We start from the raw sequence: 22,216 nt of genomic DNA on the forward strand, positions 1-22,216 counted from the left end.
TCGTGTGTTTATGTATATGGTACGAGTACATATGTATATGCTATGTAAAAAAGAGTAAAAAGACGCACAGAACCTCGCACAGAGTGGCGCCAAAACTTAGTGATTAGCTTATATTTATATATCTGCACGTTATGTGGTAAGGGGACTAGATGCCCCGTACCGTATTGGTTATATGCTTGCTCTTAGTAGAAAAACTGGAAGAGAAAAACTGTGGCCGTTACACGATCATGATGTTCACCGATCATCGATCTGTGCGTGTTTGTTCGTTTTTAATTGATTATTACGTCAACGAATAGTGAGCTCTGCAATCGATTGCTTGGCGATAAACGATGAGCGAACGATAAACTTGAAACGGTGTTAAATGTGTGTGTGTGTGTTTATGCTCATCTATCTATACATACAGATGTAGATGTAGAGATGCTCGACATGTTCAACATTGAGAAATGTTTCGTGTTTTTGTTTTGTTTTAAGAGTTTAGGTTTAACTTTGAGACTTTTGCACAGCTTTAATGTATTATACATTCCCATTTATGTTATTAATATTTAGGTGTACGCGGTATTCCCCATACAAATCGAGTTAAAACCTCTTTATACAAATCCAAACAAGTGTAAACGAGTGAATCCAAAATAAATGCGAGTTTCGTTAACTAATCTTGATTGTTAAGGGGGAGCGGAGCGTCTAGCGACAAAAACAATCGAAAGAAGAAGACTACAATAATCCGGAGTGGGCGGGGGTATCCTGGGAGAGGGACTGCTGCTACCGTAGAGCGTATAATGAATCAGTCTTTGCGCGTCACAAGTCGTAAATCGAACGGGGAAACGATACGATAAATATATCGAAATCAACTCTAAGCGGGACCGATTTGGTTGGGAATTGGGAATTGGTAATTGGGAATGGGAGGGGAAGCTAATGCGGACTCTGCTGAGGATCCTCGGGCATACAAACCGTACAAAAACTAGCTAAATACAAACATACATATTATCAATATTATCTTCGGTTTCGCTCCTTTTCGTTTCGTTTCGGATTTCGTTTCGTTTCGTTACGTTTTTTTGTATACAAAGTAAATACATACATGTACACATACATATATATTCGAATTACAATTATAATTGTTGTACGAGCACGTAATTAGTGTACAATAAATACGGTAAAACAAGTTAACAAGCATTAATTTAATTATTCCTTTCGATTTAGCTTTAGCTTTAGCTTCGAGTCAACGTTTTAGTTTTTTAGATATAGAGATCGAGTTAGAGATAAGGTTAAGGTTAAGGTTGCTTTTAGCTTAGCCAAAAATTGAATTACAGAATCAAGAGCGTAGCGTAGTCTATCCATATCCATATCCATATCCGTACATCCGTATCAACATATGTACATACATATATCATCGTATATATGTACATATTTATAGATACGTCTACTAGTGTATGTATGTATGAGTGTATGTTGCCATAAATGGTTTATAAATGTTGTAGTTTAACTCGTAATTGGTGCGTTTCCCTTCGATTAGGTTTGGGTTTTGGTTTTTTGGTTTTTGGTTTTTGTTGGTTTTAGGTTTTAAATTTAAGGTTACAAAAAGTATTTGGAGAGAGTAACGAATAAAAATCGCATTTCTTGGGCTGCCCTCTTGGCTAGATCCGATTCGCATCAGTATATGTGTATATAGTATATGATATACGCGACATATGATATATATCTATGAGTGTTTTATCGAATACAATACATACAATAAAAAATGTATAATTAGATTTATAATTTCTTTAGAATTGAATTTCAATACAAATGATCTGAAGAGCACAGCGGGAGCGCGGCGAGCGGCTTGACGTGTCTTCTTCTGTTAACCTGAATACAAAAATACATTATCATAAATATATTCATGTATATATATATATATGTATGTTTATATGTATATATGTATATGCAATTGGTAATTAACTGTCTATCTGGCAAGCAACTGCACCACAAAGACAAAAAGATCTCTCGACATGATCCGAAGGGACATGGATTCGTGGATGGTGGGTGCGTGGGTGCGTGGGCCTGGATGCGGATGTGTGTAGTGGACAGTGTCTGTGGATCCGCCTCTCTACTTGTTGTTCTGCGCCACCATATTTGGCGACTTGTAGAAGTTGTGCACGAACTCCGAGAGGCTGTAGACGGCGCCAGGGCCCTTGCCGGCGCTCATGCAGATGAAGTCGCCTAGACAGTGCATATTTGCTGCGGAAAAGACAGAGGGACTCAATGGTACAGATCATTCACAGATTCCACAGAAGAGCATCTCACTGTTTGATAGAATGGGTGGATATGAGGGCGGCGGCTTGATCCAGCTTCCATCCGGCCGTCGCATGTGCCGCCGGTCCGAGGAGAACTCAATGAGATATGTGTCTGCGGGTATGACCCTGAAGAATCTGCAAGTGTGTACGGAAATGGTAAGAGAATGCTCCTCATTGAGTGGCTGGCGCTCACCTGTGATGCTCCGGTCGCAGGGCCAGATCGGAGCGAAATGTCTCCGTCACGTACTTGTGAAAGTATGTGGGGAAGGGCAGCGTGGTGTCCAGATCGAACACCAGGCAGCGGTTCGGCGAGGGATTGTGCATGAAGAATACATGGTAGTCCTGTGTGGGAAAACGAGGTGCAAATAGTTACTATAGAATGCGCAGATTCGAAAGATAAGAACTCACCCATATCACAACTTGATCGTCGCCACGTCCGGCCTTCTGGCGCCACAGCGGCACCGTGCGACCCTCGTTGGACACGAACACCGCATAGCAAGTGGCCAGCTCCTCGGGCCGCGTCCGCTTCACCTGCTCGCAGAGCTTCCACACGTTCTCCTCGCTGCAAGTGGCAAGTGGCAAGTGGTAAGTGGGTTTGGGTTATTCACCAATCGACTGACTACTGGTGCACTTTCCGAGGTCCCAAATCCCTGCACGAAATGCCAACGGTGCCCGCCCCAGTGAGGCTTATCAGCAACAGGCCGCCTCTTGGCTTTCCAATTACAATAATCGATTTTGCTTAGCACGCGGCTGACTGTCGTCTGACCCCAAGAACCGTGCCCTGTACCCTGTAAGCAGTCCCCTGTCCCCGCGTGTTTCGTGACTGCCAGTTTAGTGTTTATGGCTCTTTCAAATAAATCCCAATCAATTCTGCTGCCACACATTGTTGCTCGCATGTTTGTGCTGAGGACGAGGACGAGGACCAGAACAGCCCACGCGAGCCACAAACAAGTGGGCGGCGTCAGGTGCATGCAAAGGAGGCATTAAACAAGGGCCGCAGACGCTCTGTCCGCGCACCTAACGTCAGCATTCGAATACCCTTGCACACCTAACTTTCTACTACTTTCTACTTTCTTCACCCACCCAACTTGTCCAAACAATGCTTAAGTAATGGCCAGATATCTTTGGAAGTTTGGACTTTGGAGAGTTGCAACTTTCTGGGATAAGTTAGAGTACCCCTTCTGCAGAGCACAACGGAAGCATTCACTCGCAGAAAACTTGGAACAACAATTCGCCATATCAACAGTTACAGCCACGAACAGAGTGGAGGCAGGGGAGAGGGAGACGGCAGCATAAGGTTGGTAAGTGGAACCCACTCAAGTGGCACGGTCAAAAGTCGCGACTGGAAGTGGCTTGTGGCGATATCGTGAGCTGGCGTTATTAATGCCCTGCCAGCCACTGATTGGGGGGAGGGCGGTGCGAGGATGTGGTTGGGTCCCTTGCTAAGGAAGTGTGCCCCAGCCCAGGTCGACAGATAATCGAATGGCACATTCCGCTGCCGATGCTAATGGCTGAGTGCCAGAGCCAGAGCCAGAAGGCAATGTATAAACTTTCTGTTGCAGTTCCCCGTCCTTTCGCTCGCCCCCACTGAAACCCAGCAGAAGAGACGCTGTGCTGCACATTTCCACTCACAGATGGCGCCTCAGTGTGTGTATGCTTGTGTGAGAGTGAGAGAGATAGCGAGAGAGAGCGAGTGCGCGTATTCATTCCAAGATTCCCCCACTGGAAGGAGATGATGGCGAGGTGGCAATGGCGATGACGCTGACGCTGGCGATGAATCTGAGTGCAAATGTGAGTGCGCGAGCATTTTGCGAATGTGAATTAATCAATGAACACAACATGTCCTAGAGGGTCGCCACGAAGGGGGTCCTTTAGGGATGGGGGGGAGGATGAGGTCAGAGAACGCTCCGACGACATTTCATCCTTCTACATGTAAATTTTGTGGTGTCTGTGTTTGTATGTGTGCGTGTATGAAAACTTTTTATGTGCTATGACGTTTACTTTTGGTGCTTTTGTTGTGTGTACGTGTGTACGTGTGTGGATGTGTGGATGTGTGTAGGCGGAGACTCACATAAAACTCATAACATACCATTCATACCACTCCCGCTGCTGCTGCCTGGGGAGCCTACTCCTTGGGGGGCGCCTGCCTGCCAACTTGCCATAACTCTGACCCTGCCTCCACCCCTGCACATCTCCTTACACCATCCATGTCCTCGTCATCGGCATCGTCTGTGCCGCCATTTTTGCAATTAGCATTTTAAATATTGCACCAACACACAGATGGAATACATGCATGCTCTATGAATGTGTGTGTGTGTGTGTGTATGTTTAATTTTCGCTTTGGTTTGTTGTTGTTGCTGTTGCTGGTGCCGCTGGTCGTTTGTTTTATAGTCGAAACGCGCCTCTCTCATGTGGCAATAAAAACGAACCAAAAGAGGTTCAGCCCACTCCACCCCCACCACCCTACTACACACACATACATATGTATGTATATGTGTGCAGGGGGGGCACCAACACACCAACACACCGACACACACTGTGGCACGCTTTTCTTGTTAGGCAGACATGACCGTTTGACCTAATTTCTGGAGCTGCGCAGCGCGGCACGGCGCCCTCTCAGGACTCGGAGGACGGGAGGGGAAGTGAAGTCCAAGTCAAAGGCAAAATCCAAAACCAAAGCAAGAGGAAGGATAATCACAAAAGATGAAGAAGCGGAGAGCGGAATTTAAAGGCGATGCTGAATAGCAGCCGAGAATTAGGTTTATTTAGTTGAACGAAAACTACTCGCAGGGCCCACAGTACCTTCTGCAAAACATACCTTGCAAGGAGCCACGGAATGAGCACACAAACACACAGGCGAGTGAGTGACAGGGGAAAGCGGAAAGAACAACAGGCTCCGCTCGCCCGCTCCTTGCTCGAATGTTGTTGCCAAAAGAGATAACGCACAAAAATAAAATATACATAATTAAAAGAAGCAGAGCAATGCGCCAAGGTTAGGACTGGCCAAACTAGCGATAATCATTCACAAAAGAAGAAATCTCAGAAGAGATTTCAGCGAGCCAAACATTCTTTTTAGTTTCCCCTTTCCACTATCTTCTGTTCATTATTTACAGCTATGCGAACGTTAGCGTAGTGTTAATATTCTGCCTGGTGTTTCAAGGTGAATGATTTTGCCTAATGAAAAAGTTTTTTCCCCCCACTCTACAGCGCTCTCTTGCTGCTGCTCACCATCCGTGCCTGGCCTGCCTGTACGCATTGTTGTGGCTGTTGCTTCACCGACTTGGGGGCCGTGGGGCAGGTTCGCGACTTTGGTTATGCCTATGACTATGTCTATGGCTTTGACTACTCACCAGTAACAGGACACATAGGAGCAATCCGCTATTTTGGGGAACAGAAAGTCTGTGGCCATCTTGCTGCGTTTCTTCTTCTGGGACTGGAACTGAAGATGGAGCTGAAGCTGGAACTGGACTGCAGTCTGTGGGTAATCCGTGTGCTGGGTTCTGGAACTTGGTCTGGGCCGGGGGGACTAAGTCTGGATCAGTTGATTCTACTTAATTGTCACTGGGAATTTCGGGGGGCTCTCTGGCTCACAGCGAGGGATAATCACTGCCTGGACATGGATATGGACCTGGACATGGCCGTTGCGTGTGTATCTGTATCTTTAGCTGTATCTATAGCAATATCTATGGCTGCTGCTGTGGGGTGACGAAGCCCTGTGCTGTGCCGCCTGGCATTGAGTGCACTGTGGGAGGACGAGGAGGAGCTGGGCTGCTGCTGTGGTTCTCCTGGGGTCGGCCTCAGCGGCATTCCATGATTGTTCTGATGGTGACTGCTCCGACAGCAATGGCGACGAGGACGACGACAATTGGGAAATTGTTGACAGCACGCTGGATGTGGTTGGGGATTTGGTTGGGGCTTCTTGCAGGACGGAGGAGGGTTGGAAGAGGAGTTGGGTCTAGGGGAAAACTCTGTTTTTATATTTCTGTTTGATTATGTTGCTTTTGCTTTGCTCTGCTTTTCCGCTCTTCTGCTTTTCCAGGATGCTGCCACACACACACACACACACACACAGTCACGGACACGGACACGGATACACATACACAGCACTCGCTCTCTGTGCACCGTTCTCCACGCTCCACCGCTCTCCTGGACCCGAACGAACCGAATTATCGAAGCGTTTTCTCGTTTTCTCGTTTTCTCGTTTTCTCGTTTTCCTTTCCCCGTTTCCCGTTGCTCCTTCTGTTTTTCCGTTTTTCACTTTTCTTCGAGGTTTAAATTATGTTGAGGCTGCTCCTTCTGTTGCTTCTCTTCTGCTGGGACAGACGCGCACCTGCCTATAAACAAGGCCGCTCTTCCCTCATCCCACCCTGCTGTGGCTGCTGGGGCCTGGGGCAACAGTAGACTCGGAGTCGACACACTTAACCACACATAGAGGAGGATGCTGGATGCTGGATGCTGGACGCTGCTCCACCTGCAGTAGTGGCACTGTCACCGTTGTTTACTTTCGTAAGCAGGACTTTGGCTGCTTTGATTTGACCCCACTTTGCACGTTCCGCGACACCGCTGGCTTTTCCGTTCGCGTTTTGATTCCTATTATCGTCGTGAGTGCTTGTTCTTCTTGTTCTTTCTTGCGATTCACACGATAGCGCGTGCAAGGTCGGAGTTGGTTGGGTACTGTTATTCTATACTTACAATAAAATGGGGGCTAGACTCCGGTTTATACATTGGAATACTCTGACAAAATCATCATTATCGTCTAATTAATCAGCGATTTCATTGATTTTATTTATTTTCTTGTATTTCCATATACCATACGATAGATAGATATCGATAGCAGAAATGTGTCCGCCACTACCTGACACTGGCTGGCTGCTACAGCACGAGCGCACCCGCCAACCTAACGGTTTTTCGTTTATTGGATTTAGCACCTCGTAAATGTATCGCTATCTAATCGGGACAGAGCCGACATCTAATGGCCAATTGACAGCACGCAATTTGGAGCCAGCCGTTGGCTCCTCACTGCTAATACACTGCTGGGCAAATATTGCAGCAGCGAAGGCAAAATATATACATTATTCGATAAGATAAATCACTGTTTTGTGACTTGAATTCTTGCGGGCCCTCGAGGCTGGACGTCCACTTGTCTGATGTCCCACAAAACAACAACAGCGATGACAGCATGGCGATTAAACTTGAAATGATAAGCCAATGAATGCCGCAAGAATCTGTAGAGGTATCTGTAGCACTTGTGGCATATGGTAACCCCCCACCCAGCAACTGATGTTGGTCCGGGCTGTGCGCGAGGCTCATTAAGTATTTATTGGCATTTAATTTGCATTTTGCGTGTAAAGGTTATGTCTACCGATCCGATAAGACTATTGCGCACTGGCGTAGAAGATTGCCAGGGAGAGACAGAGAGAGAAAGAGAGAACTTCTTTATTTATTTAAGAAGCCAACTAAAAATCGATCCACAACAATCCCCCCACTATCAGCAGCGATCAAAACGATCATGACACACAAAAGTCAAACAGCAATCCAGCGGACGCTGCCGGTGACGTTTCCTCCAAGTTTCCTCAACGGGGCATACGCCTTATCGCCTCCGCATGTCCGCACATGGGAGAGTCTGTTGGGAGAGCGGAGCGGAGCGCGAGCGCTCACTCAATAGAAATCCGTATAGTTCGGCGGTCCGCAGAGCAGCAGAGGAGTCGGGCTGAGTCGAGTTGAGGCGCGTCCAGCGTGGCAAGTGGCATTCAGTTGGCTCCAGCGTTTCGCCGTCGACGGGTTCGCTCTATTCCGCCGCGCCCTGACAGACCTCTGTCCAAGTATTGTCTCGCTTTTGGCCATAAACTCAGCGCCGTGACTTTTGGCCAGAAGTGGCAGAACCTGTTTTCCCGCTCTGTGGATTTTCGGCAGCAGGTTATCTACCCAGCCACGAACCCTCGTGGTGGAAAACCACATCCATCCAAGCGATCCATCTTCAAACAGAAGCGAAGCTCCCCCCTTCCCCCCTGCCCTCTGCCGCGTGAGTATTGCTCAATTGATTTGAGTGGATGCATAGCTGTTAATTGGTGCGATTGAACAAAGGGATCCACAAGCACATGCGATCCACAAACAAACCCAAAACCAATAGCCGGCACTCAAGTTCTACAATCAGCTGCTGGACAGTGGACAGGGTCCCGTATCGTATGGCATGCCCTTATCGTGTGCCCAGTGCTTAGAAGTAAACAAAAGTATTACAAATAATTAATAACTCGTAGAAATTCTCATTCTAACCATAGTCTCACGACTAGCACGAGTGTCCAAGACCAGTTTTACAAGAGAAATTAACCGATTGGAGGAGGTTCTACAGTTTAGCGACTGCTCTTCTGGGAATTCCTATCCATAAAGATTTCTCTGATTTCCAAATGATGAGGTTGTGCATCTATCTAAATGATGGGGAGGATATCGCAGAGATTGAGAGACTAATTGAGAACGGGGCCATAAGGTCTATTAGATACAGAAAATATTACTTTATAGCGCCGCAGCCGGATATGCTTTCGTTTTTTGGCGTTGATACGAACAGCGGACTCGTACGTACGTCCGTCCGTGTAGCGCAAACACAAGCAGAGTCCCCAGTCACCAGTCACCAGTAGAGTCTTCAGCGGGGGATTACGATAACTAAATGCTAATATTTGATTTACATCACTTTGCATTTACTCTACTCGCAGTCCGTGGAGGAGATAACAGAGATTCCCGGACAGCGGCACGTGACTCGGCCATGGCTCTGACAGACGACGAGCTACACACCAGCAATGGCCGCCAGGCACAGATCGTGTCGGGGCTGGACCGGCCGCTGAAGTCGAAGCCACTGGGCGAGCAGCCACGAGCCGTGAGGCGGCAGGCGATGGCCGTGATCCTGGCCAACGTGGGCGTGCTGTCCACGGGCATGACACTGGCCCTGCCCACGGTCACGCTGGACCAGCTGAAGGATGCGACGGAGCCGGTGCACTTAAATGGAACGCAGGCGTCCTGGTTCGCCTCGGTGAACGCCCTGGCCGCACCGCTCGGTGGCCTGCTGTCCGGCGTGCTGCTCGACAAGATCGGCCGCAAGCGGACGCTGGTCGTGCTGAACATCCTGGCGATCGTTGCGTGGATCCTGCTGGCCACCGCCAGCCAAACGGATTCCCACTCCTTCTTCTGGCAGCTCATCGTCTCCCGCTTCATCCTGGGTATGTCCATCGGTAAACGATCAGCGTGGATCGGTGCTAATCGATTGCTCTTTCAGGCATTGGCATGGGCCTGGCCAGCGCCCCGCCTGGCGTGTACGCAGCGGAGATCAGTGTGCCCCGTACGCGGGGCAGCCTCATTCTGGGCACCTCCATCTCGGTGGCCGGTGGCATTACGATCCTCTACGGCATCGGGTACTTCATCCGCGACGACTTCCGGCTGATCGCCCTCATCTGCTGTGGCTACCAGCTGGTGGCCCTGCTCTGCGTCCTGCCCCTGCCCGAGAGCCACTGCTGGCTGCTGGCCAAGAAGCGGGTGGCCGAGGCCAAGAAGTCCCTTAACTACTTCCGAGGCTTAGACAAGTCACGTGAGTTGCGTTGTCCTGACTCCACTGGCCTCCCTGGTGCAACTTTCGCTCCTTTCTTTCTCCCCACAGCTCATATTACACATCCCCAGGTGCTGGAGGAGTTCCAGGTGCTGCAGAAGTCGCTGCAGCTGCGGGACGCCGAGGAGAAGGCGTCGTTCCTGCGCAGCCTGCGACTGCCGGAGGTGCACAAGCCGCTACTCATCCTGATGTCCCTGTTCGCCTTCCAGCAGCTGACGGGCATCTTTGTGGTCATCGTCTACGCCGTGCAGATCTCCGAGGAGGCGGGCATCTCCATCGATCCGTTCATGTGCGCCCTGCTCATCGGCCTGGCCCGCCTGCTCACCACCTGCCCCATGGGCTACGTCCTGGAGGCGTGGGGCCGCCGTCGGGCCGGCATCATCTCCACTCTGGGCATGGGCGCCTGCATGTTCCTGCTGGCCGGCCACAGCTGGAGCTCTCTCCTCCGCGACGTGCCCTACCTGCCCGTCGTCTCCATCGTGGGCTTCATTGTCCTGAGCACCCTCGGCCTCTACACGCTGCCCTTCTTCATGATCTCGGAGCTCTTTCCGCAGAAGGTGCGTGGCCCGGCCTCGGGCCTCACCGTGGCCGTCGGCATGTTCATCTCCTTCCTGTGCCTCAAGACCTTCCCCGACCTCAAGGCGGCCATCGGCATGAGCCAGTGCTTCGTGTTCTTTGGCGCCATGGCCCTCCTGGCCATGCTCTTCATCTACTGGGCCCTGCCCGAGACTCGACGCCGCACGCTGCTCGAGATCGAGGAGCAGTTCCGCTCCGGTAAGCGCAGAGCCCCCGCCGAGGTCGAGATGCAGGAGGTCTTTGTCCGCAAGCCGGAACAGTGATGGAGGAGAGGCAGAAGCTAATCTTAAGTAGATCAACTCAAGTGCTTAGAACTGTGATAAACCACAAATACACAATCCAAACATTTGCACAAAACTCAAATTAAGGAACTTTCCTTGATACATAATCAACTGAGAAACGATGCAACTAATCAAGGAAGTGGAAACCAATCCAAATCGTAACAATTTTCAATGCATAAATGAACGATTTAGGGCAGAACCTTTGGGGGATCAACTGATTATCATATCTGAAGTGTTTGCTGCCAAAGTTTTCCTCTGTAACTCGCTCACTGATAGCAGATATATGTAGGTATCTCCCATGTGTAGTTGGAGCGGTAGAATTCCTTGACTTTGCTTGTTTATTATTTGTTGAATTAATGAGGCATAAGTCTGCGTAGGCCTCGCCCGAGGCCGCTGCCTGATAAGACACAGCCTACCTGTCTCGGCCAACACCCGAGGCACTGATAGGAATTAGTGGCACGAACACCTATTTCGTCTCGATTTGGTTACTCAATTAAGCAGCGAGCCACGGAACAAGTTCTCGCTCTCAGTCTCAATTCCCAAATGCTCTCTTTGCGTGTCACGTTCGTTGCCAACGTCATTTGTTTTTCGCATTAGAAGAGGGAGAGAGAGAGAGTGTGTCGCAGAGAGCAGCCGATTTCCATATTGTAATCGAATCGATTATGCAAAGCTTTATAGGAGCGCCAGACCCACACATCGCAGATTGGGAATACAAATAATTCCTACAGATCCAAGCTATTGCGTAACTTGTATTAACGAGGGAGAGAGGGAGAGACAGGGATAGAGATCTGTAGAATGATTGCTCGTACATTTGTTCTAATAAACAGACGAAGCGAACAAGCAGCTGAATGGCAACAAACAAACGACTCTTCAGATCTCGTTTTAGTGTTAATTAAGTTAGGTATTAAGTACAAGTTAAGCAGCATCGAAGGCATAATCAGCATGCCACCTCGATAGAGCTATTTGCCACCTGAGAGAGTTCGAAATGTGGCCACTGTCAACGTATGTGGTCTGTGGTCGGGCCACGTGTGTAACCGTAGCAGCGGCAATTGCCAGGCCATCAAGCTCCGTGCAGATCTGCGTTCTGGTAATGGTTAATGGCAATGGTAATGTCGATAATGTGAGAGCAGAGCCCAGAGCTACGCGCACTCGTTGCAGCTTGTTGCCAAGCCCCTCGAACCCTTCATTATGCCGCCGGCAAGGAGGCGCTGCCAAAACATTGAGGCAAAAATCTGTTCTGCTTTGGTCATTAAATGCAACTCGAGGACGGTGCAGGCGCAGGATGCTGCGTGTGCCCCGAAAATCATTCCTTGGTTGCGTCTCTGAGCATCCATGCATCGTGGAGAGCCCTTTCCCTGCCATGTCTGGAGGCGTTGAGGCGTACGTTTATGTAATTATAATAAGTTTTCAATTTTATGGCTTAATAATGCGGTGGGGCAGCGGGCAGAGGGCACAGCTCCTCAGCATCCCATCCCTCAGCAGCCCTTTCATACCTCCAGCGGCAGAGATGGATCCGCCGTTGCTGCCCCATCATTAGGCGACAAGCGTTTAAGCAATGTTCGGAGACAGAGGGCCAGAGAGACAGAGAGCCAGAGAGCCAGAAGAGCAAGAGTAAATTGTTTTGGGGCGATTAAGTCAACAAGACGGCGCTAACATGGACCATGGAGAAGAAGGTCCATAACTAGGTTGAATGAACTGCTGCTGCTGACGATCTGGGACGGGGATAATGCCGAAAATTGATGAGCTGCAAATGTGCGAACATTCAAGTTTCCGCTGCGCACTCTCCATCCCTCCCTGGCAGCCCTCGGGGCGGGGAGTGCATTGATTCCATATGCATAATCCGACACCTGCCGAGAATTTCGCACTTGGAAGCGCATCAATTACGTGGAATCGTTGGACAGATAGAAATGTCAACAGCTACACAAAGTCAGAGTCAGAATCGGAGTCGGAGTCGGAGTTGCAGTTGGGAGAGTTAATGACACGTAACGTTGCTGTGCCAACAAGCCCAGGACAATGGAAGTGACAGGGAGCAGGACAAGGACAAGGACAAGGACAATCGACATATGCGGTTATTCGACAATCTGTGCGCGTTTCAGAGGTGTTTAAGTATCACTTCCATCGAGCAGGGGGGCAGGCAGCAGCGAGAGCAATCCAAGCGTAAACCGCACAACCGTTGCGGATCCGAATCCAAGCCCGAATCCGAGTCCGAGTCCGAACCCCGACGATCATCCCATTGTGTGGATGCGCTCTGATCTGTCATCATTATCCCCCACCCCACCCAAGAAGCAGCATGTCGCGTGTGTTTCGACCCCCGAGGACTCGGGAGTGGCTCTATGCCAGGGGTTCTGTTCTCTTGTGTTCTGTTCTGGGTTGCTCGCTTTGTTGTGATGCGAATTTGATTATGTTTATAAGGCAATAAATTAGAAAATCATCACCACAACCACAGCAGGGAGACAGCACTCCGAAAGGGACAATTGCAGCGGCTTTGTTGTGTCCTGCGAGCAGTACTGCGAGGAGTACATTAAACGGTTAATTTATGGTTGGCTCTCGAGTGGTTACCTCGCTGGAGGGGTCTGGGTGGCGGCTCTTCCTGTAGTGCCGTCCCCTCCCCAAATGACATTGTTGAAAACGCCCCAAGTGTCTGCAATTTGTTGATGCACTTAATGTAGTTATAATTTATAAATGCCACAGTCCCCACAGTGCCCACAGTCCCCAGAGCCACAGAGAACATCGGATCCAACGTGGGCATTAAGGGCTGTGTACTAACCCTTTCGTCTGATCGCGCGGGCTGATTGCACACCTTGGGGTAAGCCCCTCGATCCGATCCGAGGATCGCTCCCTTGCTCGCAAATTGCACTCGGGGCTCGCTGCAGTTGGCAGCTGCACACACACGACACAGGCAGACGACCGGACGGTCAACGTCGAAGGTGAGATCGAAGAACGTCGATCAGGGATCGGGTGCAAAAAACAGAAGTGATTTTTGGCAGCATTACATTATTTCGGCAGTGCAGAACCTGTGTTTACCTTCGATCCGATAATCGCTGCCCCAGCCAGCCGGCCAGCAGCCTGTCGGGAGGTTGGCTTGGGTTGGGTTGCCTCCTCCCTAAAGTGTCTGTGGCAGCAAGGTGTGCAGCCTGCCACATTAGGCTTTAGTTGGAGCTGGGGCAGGATGGACAGACTGTGGCAGGGAGTGGGCGCTGGAGAGGGGGAAACTAGGCAAACTCGACCCCAGAGGCATTGCCCCACTCGATAACCATTCGGATGAGCAATTGGCCGAGCTGGCTGCAGGAATGCCGCAAGATTTATGAACGGCTGGACGGGGGGACGGATGAATGGACGAATAGATGGATGGATGGATGGATGGGGCGGTGGGCGGTGCCACGCAAAGCACTGCTACTCCCAAGTACTTGGCCAGCACTGGACTTTAATTTTTCAATTAGTCGAGCTACCGTATTTGACTTTTGCTCCTGGCCCGACAGAGTCCACAGAGTGCAGCGGAGCGGCGACCACCGCCAAAGGGCCCAACGAACGAGCCGAATGATCGAATGAACAGCCTGGAACTGGAGAAATGGGGGAACTGCAGCTGTAGAGCACGGAGTTGCCAGGGGGAGCAGGGGGACTGGGTCTTCGAGAGGGACAGCCAAAGACCGATGCGCTGGGGCATCGTAAAAATATTGCATTTAGGCAGAGCGATGGCCGGCAAACGCTTTCCGCGTTTTCGGTTCTCGGTTTACGATTGCAACGATGCCACAACGATGCTACATCAGTGCCACAGTCACTGCCACAGCCACAGCCACCTCGAAGTGGCAAAGTTTTTATGATTATTTTAACACTTTTGCTGGCTTGGACGCGGCACTTGGCCGATCTTGGGCAATGGCAAATGGGAACTGGCTTCACTACAGCTCAGGCAGGAGGAAGCTGGAGCTGGAGCTGAGGCTGAAGCTGAAGCTTGAGCTGAGGCAAAGAATGGCATAGACAAGCGTTTAATTGATTTTGATTCTATGATGTGTGTTGGCCGATTTCCAGAGGCGTTGCGAGCCATAAAAACCATAATTACAAGAGGAGTTCGGGTAGTTCGGGGAGTTCACACACACACACCTCCAGGAGGAGGCCCACTCCGGAATGGGGCATCCAGAGGAGAGTTCACAGAGTTCCAGAGTTCCAGAGGGCCAGAAGGCTTTCCCCAATCGATTTGTTGGCCCAATCTATAGGGCTCCTATTATATCGAATATCCTTTTGGCACATCCTATCATTAGCCTGTCAGCGACTTCAAGCGGCTTCGAGCTGCGGTGCCTCGATGCTGTCGTGTTTATTGTGTTTGATCAAATAATTTCTGTTTTTATGGCACAATAAATGTCCTGTCCCTGCCTGTGTCCCTTGCTGCTGCTTTGTCTCCTTGCGGCTCGGTTCCTGCGCCTCTTTCCTTTTCAATTTGGCCATAATTATGTCAGACATTTAATTTATCGCAAGCAAAGGTCCTGCTCCGGCTCCTTCGTTGCCATCTTCCTGCAGCACACGCAAACTTTCGGGCCAGGACTCACCCTTCTTTCACCAGGGAGAGAGTAGCGTCTCTGTCTCACCATCTCCGTCTCCGTTTCCGTCGCCGTCTCCCTCTGAGTGTAGTCGGCCATTTTCCCAGTGTCAGGGTTCAGTGGAGCGAAGGACGGGGCCAGCCGCGGAGGACTCTGCTGCTCGTCTCTTAATGTGAGAAAATTCGTTGCGTCGCGTCGCGTCGCGTCGGCCAGTCCTGTCAAGTCCTCTCCTGTAATTGCTCATTTTGCTTATCTGCCCGCCCAATCCGACCCCGGCCCGGTCCTGGCCCTTTGTGCAGGTGTGGAATGTCCTAGATAGATCAATAAAACTCTGTAAACTCTATAAAAATTTCGATTTGTGGAAATTGCGTTTTTATTAATTGGCTTTGACATGCCACTCGGCTTGTGTCCTGTCTGTCCTGTCTGTCTGTCCTGCCCTAGATCTTTTCGGGGTTTTTATGGCACTCGCAAATCGCGTGCAGCAGTCCGCCTACAACTGTGGCACGAACTGTGGCAAAGGCAACTCCTAGACGAGCGGCATGAGATGTTGCAGCGGATAGACCAAGGATAGGGACTTTTATCTTATCGGCCTTGTTCTTGTCCTTGTCCTCGTCGGCGGCAACTGTTAACAAAATTGGCCCGATTGTCTTTGGGCCTCTGGGTATTTGCTGTCCGTCTGTCTGTGTGTCAGTCTGTGCCACGCGTGGCCCCGACGCAAGGTGCATCGGTGAGGCGAGAGGCGAGTCTGCGTTGCAACCTGCCTGACTGCATCCATCATCGCGTGGCAGAGTGCTGCAGCAATGCTCATGATTTGAGGCACATGCGTAACCTGCGCCAATTTGGCGACCCGCACACAGGAATCCTTCCTTCCTCTTGGGCCTCTTTTTCGTGTTGAACAATTTTCAGGGAATCGCTTGCATCTGCTGATTGCAAGGACCAGAGAGGCAGAGGCACCGAGCGATGCGATGGCAGCGAAAGCAAGAGAAACCCTCAATTAGGCCGCCCCTGCAATTAGAAAAGATACTTTCGGGATATTCTTGACCCTCTCTGCAAAAACCAGCAGCAGCAGCAGCAACTAATTTGTGGCAAGTTCGAGCAACTAATTTCCCCCTTAGAAGGGCGCCCACGCCAGCGAATTAAACTTTTTGTCCGCTTCCCAGGCGAATTCCAGCGGCGGACACCGCTCATTAATGGACCATGAAATCTAGACGCAGACAGGAGACCTGGGACCCGAGACCTGGAACCTGGAACCTGGAACCCAACGGCAGCCCCCAGGCACGAGCCGAGGCAGCTTCTGTCTTGGTTTTTTGCAGCCTTCTAGCCCCCTCATAATGATGAGCTGGGGGCACGCATCAAGGAATGCGTCGCCTGTGGCGCGGTTCTGAGCTGAATTTAAATTTGAATTTCGATTTTTGATTTTGATTGCGGCAAAAAGTGATGTGGGTGTCGCTTCCCTTCCCTTCCCTTCCCCGTAGGAGACTCACCCCTCTGCGCATCCCAGAGATACACACAAATATCCGCCCAAAGTGTGGAGTGGAGTGGATTTCCATTTCAATTACAAAATAAGCGAGTGTAAGTTTTCCTGTTTAGCGATAGCGATCGCACCGGACGGACTGACGGAGGGCGCGTGGAAAGCCAAGTCAATCGGAAGAAGTTAAGCCGATTGGCCAGCCCCCTTTTTATTACAATTGCGCCACCACCCACCCCCTTTCGAGGCGCTGAAAAGGCCAAACTTCCCATTTCCGTTGCTCATTTGAGAGTGCCCTGTCCAAAGAGGAGCGGAGGGTATATCAAACCGTACGAGAAGTTTGTCTAGAGAGAGCAAGGAAAGGAGAGGAAAGGAGAGCCCAAAGTAGATATGTATGTATATAGCTGCAAAGAACTACAGATAAATGGTGTGTAAAATATTGGGACAAATAGCAATAGATAGATAGATATATAGAAGAATAGATGTACATATGTAAAAGGTTAAAATATATAAAATATAAAATGATATACAAGATGCAAAGAACGATATGTATAATGGGATATATAAAGTGAATATGTGTGCATGCAAATGATAAGCAGATACATATATTATATTAAAAGTGTTAGATGTATGGATATGAATGGAAGAGAGTAAATATGGAATAATTCATATGAATAAATGGTTGAATAAGAGATAGATAGAAGGCTAAGAGATGAATAGTGTAAAGGGTATTTCGAATTCGTTTCTATCCACTCACTTCAAGTGCTCTGCTAAACGCACTTCCCACACAGATTTGTGTGTGTGCGCCTTAATTGGGGCGTAGGTCGCTTTGGGCTCCGGTTTTGACTCTGGGTTTGGGTAATTGCTGCCACTTGAAAGGGCTTTTGGTCACATAATCGCCTTGTCAGATAGAGCAAGACACACGGACGCAGGGAGTGTGAGCGGGAGGAGTGACGAACAAGCTAGCTGGGCGTTGGGCGTTGGGCGTTGCATGATGGGTGGGCCCAGGACCAGTACGAGGAGTACCAGTAGCAGCAGCAGCAGCAGTGGCAGTGTCAGTGTCAGGTCCTCGTGCCACAGAGAGTGTGTTGATGCCACCACGCACGGCTGACTCGCTTGATCTTATTATGCCGCGCTTGGTTGCATGGGAAAAGTCGGGCAGCTGCTGCTCACAGTGTCGTGTCGAGTAGGAGGAGGCCTGTCTGTGCCCGGGATGAGCACAGGACGAGGATGAGGCTGAGGACCAGGACAAGCTGTTGGCTGGCATTGTGTTGCCCCCAACCTTTGTGACAGTTTTATCTCTGCCGAGCAGCAGTTCCTGCCAAGCATTTACCTCCCCCCTGCCGCCGCTGCTGTCCTCCTCGGACACACCTTGGGCCTGGGCCTAAGAATTTTGCATGTTTTCGCACAGGTTTTTGTGGTTTTTGGTGGCAAGTGGATTTGCATGTGCCACGCGGCTACAAAAGGGTTCATCTCCATCGTTCAGCCAGAGGGCCATGGCGCTTAGCCCACAGAACGACACAGATTCAGGACTAGGACCTAGTCGTTGTCATTCCGCGTTCCCCCCAAGAAAGAAATAACTAATTTCCATCATTTTCTGTCCCATTTATGGATCAATATATGTATGTAACCTACCTGCACCCTGCCACACCCTGAGGCCCCCTCCCTACCCTGCTTGACAATCAACAAGCAATATGACAGTTTTATCTTTCAGCGCCAGTCGCACTGGAAATTCATTTTCGATTGTGAATGCCACAGCCGACAATTGTCGAATTCAATTAACGCCCTTGCGGCAGGCACCGCCGCCAAGCGTTACTTAACGCCACCACCCATGCCAGGAGCCACCCCACCCCACCCTCAACCCACTGGCAGAGAGGTCACAGGGGAGGAAGGATGGAAGGCGGAAGGTGGAAGGGAAGCAGCCGTAGCTGTGGCCGTAGCTGTGGCTGTTTCGCCAGGGTAACGGCTATGCCCACTGCTGTGTCACTTTGTGATCGGGTTTGGGTTCGGATCCGGGAAGTGTGTGGAAGTGGATGGGTATGGGTATGGGATGCGGCTGCAGCTGCGGATGTGCGACGCTGCCCTGCCCTCTGCCTCTGCCGATTGGCCGGAACGTGGCTGCAACGGCAACGGCTACGGCTACGCTGCCGCAACGCTCTACGGCAACGACTACCCCTAGGAAGCGCAAATCAACGGAAGAAAACGAAGGAAGGACAGGACAGGCGTGTGCACAGTGGAACAAAAGCAGCAGAAAAGCAAACGGAGAGAAGCCAATGGACAAAGGTTTGCTCTGCGGCTCGAAAGTGCAGAAGGAAAAGATAATGTTTTGAATTTTTCAACCATTTCTATCAGAAGCAACACAAATTGGAATAATTTTTAGTCACTTTCAGTCCCAAAAATCATTCCGTTCCATGCTATTTATCTTTTATTTCCACGTATCATCTGATATTCCATATCTAAATCTTCCAGAGAAACTTCATTCTCTTGTTTCCACTTATAGTCTCGCTCCCTCTTCATTCGACCCACTGTGCGCTGTGTCGAGTGAGCCTCTGGGGGAGGGGAACTCATCGCAGCGGAAGAGCAGCCGCAGTCACACTCGACCATGGGCTCGACCAATGGGAGTGCGCGAGCCGCAGCCGCAGACGCATGCGCACCAATGTTGCACGCTCATTGGCCCACCGATGATATGGGGGCTGGGACTGTGGCGGCCGGCGGTGCCGTGAAAAACCGGTTACACCAGAAAAACGTTGCCGTCCGTGAGGCCGTGAAAGATTCTTTCGGTGTGTGCGTGCCTTGCGGTGGGTTTTCAGTTTCGCTTTGGGCCCTCGCATTGGTATTGTTGTTGCTTGTTGGTTGTGCTTGTGCTGGTGCTGGTGCTGGAGTCTCGCAGTAGCCAGCGCTGGCTGATGGACCACGGGCGCTAAACTCCACAACAGAAAATGATCGATGCGCTGGCAGCGCGTTTCGCGTGCATTTAGTCGAAATTTTGACGGTCGAGTGACAAGGTGCGCCGCGACGCGATACTCCCCGAATAAAAACCCGAAAACCTGAAACACCCGAGAGCAAGGCTACCCACCCGTCGCGAGACGAACGCCAACACCTGACTGATTTGCCAGGATAAGCCAGAAAGCACGGAAACAAGTGTATCGCAAAGTCTGTATCTGAAACTCAAGCGGAAAGTGAAGTTGTGACAAGTGCTAAGAGGATTGATTATAGCAGAGTTTACACAAAGTGGATTTCCAGAGATTCGTCTCTTTCGGTCTCTCAAGGGAGCTCAAAAAGGTGAGTGGAAAGCCTCCATTGTTCCGATAGTGGACAAGCGATAATGTCGCTGACTTATTGGAGACTTAATTAAGAGTTGGCCGCATCCCTGCAACCCATAATGACCACCATAAACGATCGTAATCAATTTGTTTGCGCATAATTCGGTACCCCAATCGGATCTCTCGGACGAGTATAACTAAATCATTAAATCGAGAGGCGAGAGGCGAGTCTCGCGATCAGGTTGCGGCATTATTTGAAAGACTTGACAATGATATTTGCTTATCGTGTTCAACACATCGCTCAGTTCTGTCCCCCAGTCCCCAAGTCCCACTGTCCCTCTGTCCGCCGATCGGCTTATTTCTTAATGAACGACAATCTAACGGTTCGAAATGGAACGGAACGAAGCCAAAACTCCATTCAGCCGATGGCTTCTGCTTCTGCAGTCTCCGCTATGAATGAATATTCGGAGTAGATGATGCCACCGGACGGATATTGCTCCGATTTCCACCTTTGAGGGGAAGCCGTCCCCGTTGCCAGCTCGAATTTGCATTGCAAAAATCCCCAAAAATATTCCCAATTCCCAATTGAACTTCCGCCGCATGCGGATAACTCATCTCAGATCTATGATCATCGAATTATCGCTCTCAGTTTTCCCACGGAGCAGGCCCAGACGTAGCCCCCCAGAGCACACCAACAAAAGCCAAAAATCGTATGCTAATTAATTCTTTGTCATGCCGTCTTCGGTCTGCGACCAGTGGCCATTATAGCCATTATGGCTCATTGATTTCTCAAAGCTTTCTATCCCAACAAGCCACTGGACAACTTACTTAAAATCTAGACTGTGGACAGTGGACGGTGCCCGGTGGCCGGTCTCTTCTGTGGTCCAGAAAAAGCATGAGATCCCCTGCTCTGCTCCACGGCTAATCATATTCAAATTGTGAAGCGTACGTTTTATTATAATTTTGTTATTTTAATTAGCGGCTGTTAATGCCGCAGTCCCCGAAGCGAGCCTCCGATCCAGCAGCCCACAGATTGCTCTCCATCGATCGAGCAGTGGGGGCCCGGGGTTCGGAGATCCGAAACAGAAGCTCGGACAACCTGTCGGTTCCACTCTCGGTAATCGCACGATTTAAATTATTGCATGTTTAACTAATTTCTATTGGTTTTTATGTCTGTGTTACGCTTGACATGTGCACGCGGACTAATTGAGACTTACGGCCCATTGATGAGTGCTCCCCGAAGTGCTCCTGCTGCTCCTCTCCCCCCTCGATAGTCTAATTTCTCCAGAAATGTTCCCTAACCGGACCTGAAACTCTGTTTTGCATGCGATTTTAGACATGATCTCATCTGTGAGGAGAGCCTATTCCCTTATGCCATTTTCCATCAAATTCAAACATGATCCCAAAGGTTTTTCTACTGAGGGTTGGAAAATGCACATCCAAGAAGAACCAAGCTAGAATCGGGAGAGATTATTCGTAGATCCATCTATCAATAGTGGCAACCATTATGATCTCTCTGCGGATAAGCTAAAATCCAGAACTCCTAGAGTAAAGATCCCCCAAAAAGGGCTCCTCCCTGGGTAGAGTTCCGCCCTAGAAGATATGCCAAAGAAGAGTCCCAGTTCCTGGCCCAATTTAGGGGTAGAAACTCTCCAGAACCGCTTGACTGCTCAAGTGCTCATTGGCCTCGATTAGGGCCACATTTACAGGCAAATAGTCGGGCGGCACGCCAAGTAGAAGAGCTACGTTTACAGGGGGGGAGAGGGTTAACCCTTTCTCATTGCATCTAAATTGGTTTTGGGGCGAAATGTCTATTTCACTTTCGACAAAAACAAAACAGTTTCGGCCAAGAGGTGGAGATGGAGATGAAGTGGAATGGAATCCTTATCGCGGTGCGGTCTAAGCTTAGGCCCCAGGCCATGCGAGGAATGAGGCGAGAGCCAAGAGCCAACTGCGAACTTTATGGCCTTAACGGCCAGCACGAGTTTCCCGTTTGACGGTCAGCGGCGGTGGCGGCGGCAAACCACTGAGAACAGAACTCGGAACAGAGCCGTCGACAGCCAAAAAACCTAATGAACAACTTAATTTCAGAGTCAGAGACGGGCGGGAGCGCAGGGAGGGAGGAAGTGCGACATGTGAGTGTGGTGCGTGTGTGCACGCGCCTTTCCTGGGGGAGCCTTTTACGAGCTGAAAAGTATCCGAAGAGCGGGGCCCAGGACTGCACGGGAGTGCGGCAGG

General features: G+C 50.1%; 3 protein-coding genes across 3 annotated transcripts in view; 1 reads left to right on the forward strand and 2 right to left on the reverse strand.

Annotated features, from left to right (window-relative positions):
* Nucleotides 1–22,216, reverse strand: part of LOC117891889 — a 61,660-nt gene that overhangs the window by 3,317 nt on the left and 36,127 nt on the right. The gene's annotated exons all lie outside the window — the stretch shown is intronic.
* On the reverse strand, nucleotides 8–6,888 carry LOC117891895 (protein N-terminal glutamine amidohydrolase). Its single transcript, XM_034797698.1, has 5 exons — nucleotides 5,618–6,888; nucleotides 2,676–2,829; nucleotides 2,461–2,609; nucleotides 2,278–2,402; nucleotides 8–2,211 (listed from the first exon to the last, which is right to left on the reverse strand). The coding sequence occupies exons 1-5, from the start codon at nucleotides 5,674–5,676 to the stop codon at nucleotides 2,081–2,083; spliced, it is 618 nt and encodes a 205-aa protein (XP_034653589.1). The 5' UTR covers nucleotides 5,677–6,888; the 3' UTR covers nucleotides 8–2,080.
* Nucleotides 7,999–10,808, forward strand: LOC117891892 (facilitated trehalose transporter Tret1). The gene is made up of 4 exons (XM_034797695.1): nucleotides 7,999–8,291; nucleotides 8,977–9,475; nucleotides 9,532–9,840; nucleotides 9,910–10,808. Exons 2-4 carry the CDS (start codon nucleotides 9,025–9,027, stop codon nucleotides 10,695–10,697), a joined length of 1,548 nt encoding a protein of 515 aa, XP_034653586.1. The 5' UTR covers nucleotides 7,999–8,291; nucleotides 8,977–9,024; the 3' UTR covers nucleotides 10,698–10,808.

The sequence above is a fragment of the Drosophila subobscura genome, chromosome E (genome assembly GCF_008121235.1).
Source record: "Drosophila subobscura isolate 14011-0131.10 chromosome E, UCBerk_Dsub_1.0, whole genome shotgun sequence".
NCBI lineage: Eukaryota > Metazoa > Arthropoda > Insecta > Diptera > Drosophilidae > Drosophila > Drosophila subobscura.

Bases quoted from the DNA above. Each gene is read 5' to 3' on its own strand.
- LOC117891895 (XM_034797698.1), bottom strand. From the start codon at position 5,676: ATGGCCACAGACTTTCTGTTCCCCAAAATAGCGGATTGCTCCTATGTG. The intron at 2,403-2,460 runs GTGAGCGCCAGC...ACACACTTGCAG, and splicing joins CTGCGACCGGAGCATCACAG to ATTCTTCAGGGTCATACCCG. The intron at 2,212-2,277 runs GTGAGATGCTCT...TCTTTTCCGCAG, and splicing joins TCCACCCATTCTATCAAACA to CAAATATGCACTGTCTAGGC.
- LOC117891892 (XM_034797695.1), top strand. From the start codon at position 9,025: ATGGCTCTGACAGACGACGAGCTACACACCAGCAATGGCCGCCAGGCA. The intron at 9,476-9,531 runs GTATGTCCATCG...TTGCTCTTTCAG, and splicing joins CGTCTCCCGCTTCATCCTGG to GCATTGGCATGGGCCTGGCC. The intron at 9,841-9,909 runs GTGAGTTGCGTT...TTCTCCCCACAG, and splicing joins CCGAGGCTTAGACAAGTCAC to CTCATATTACACATCCCCAG.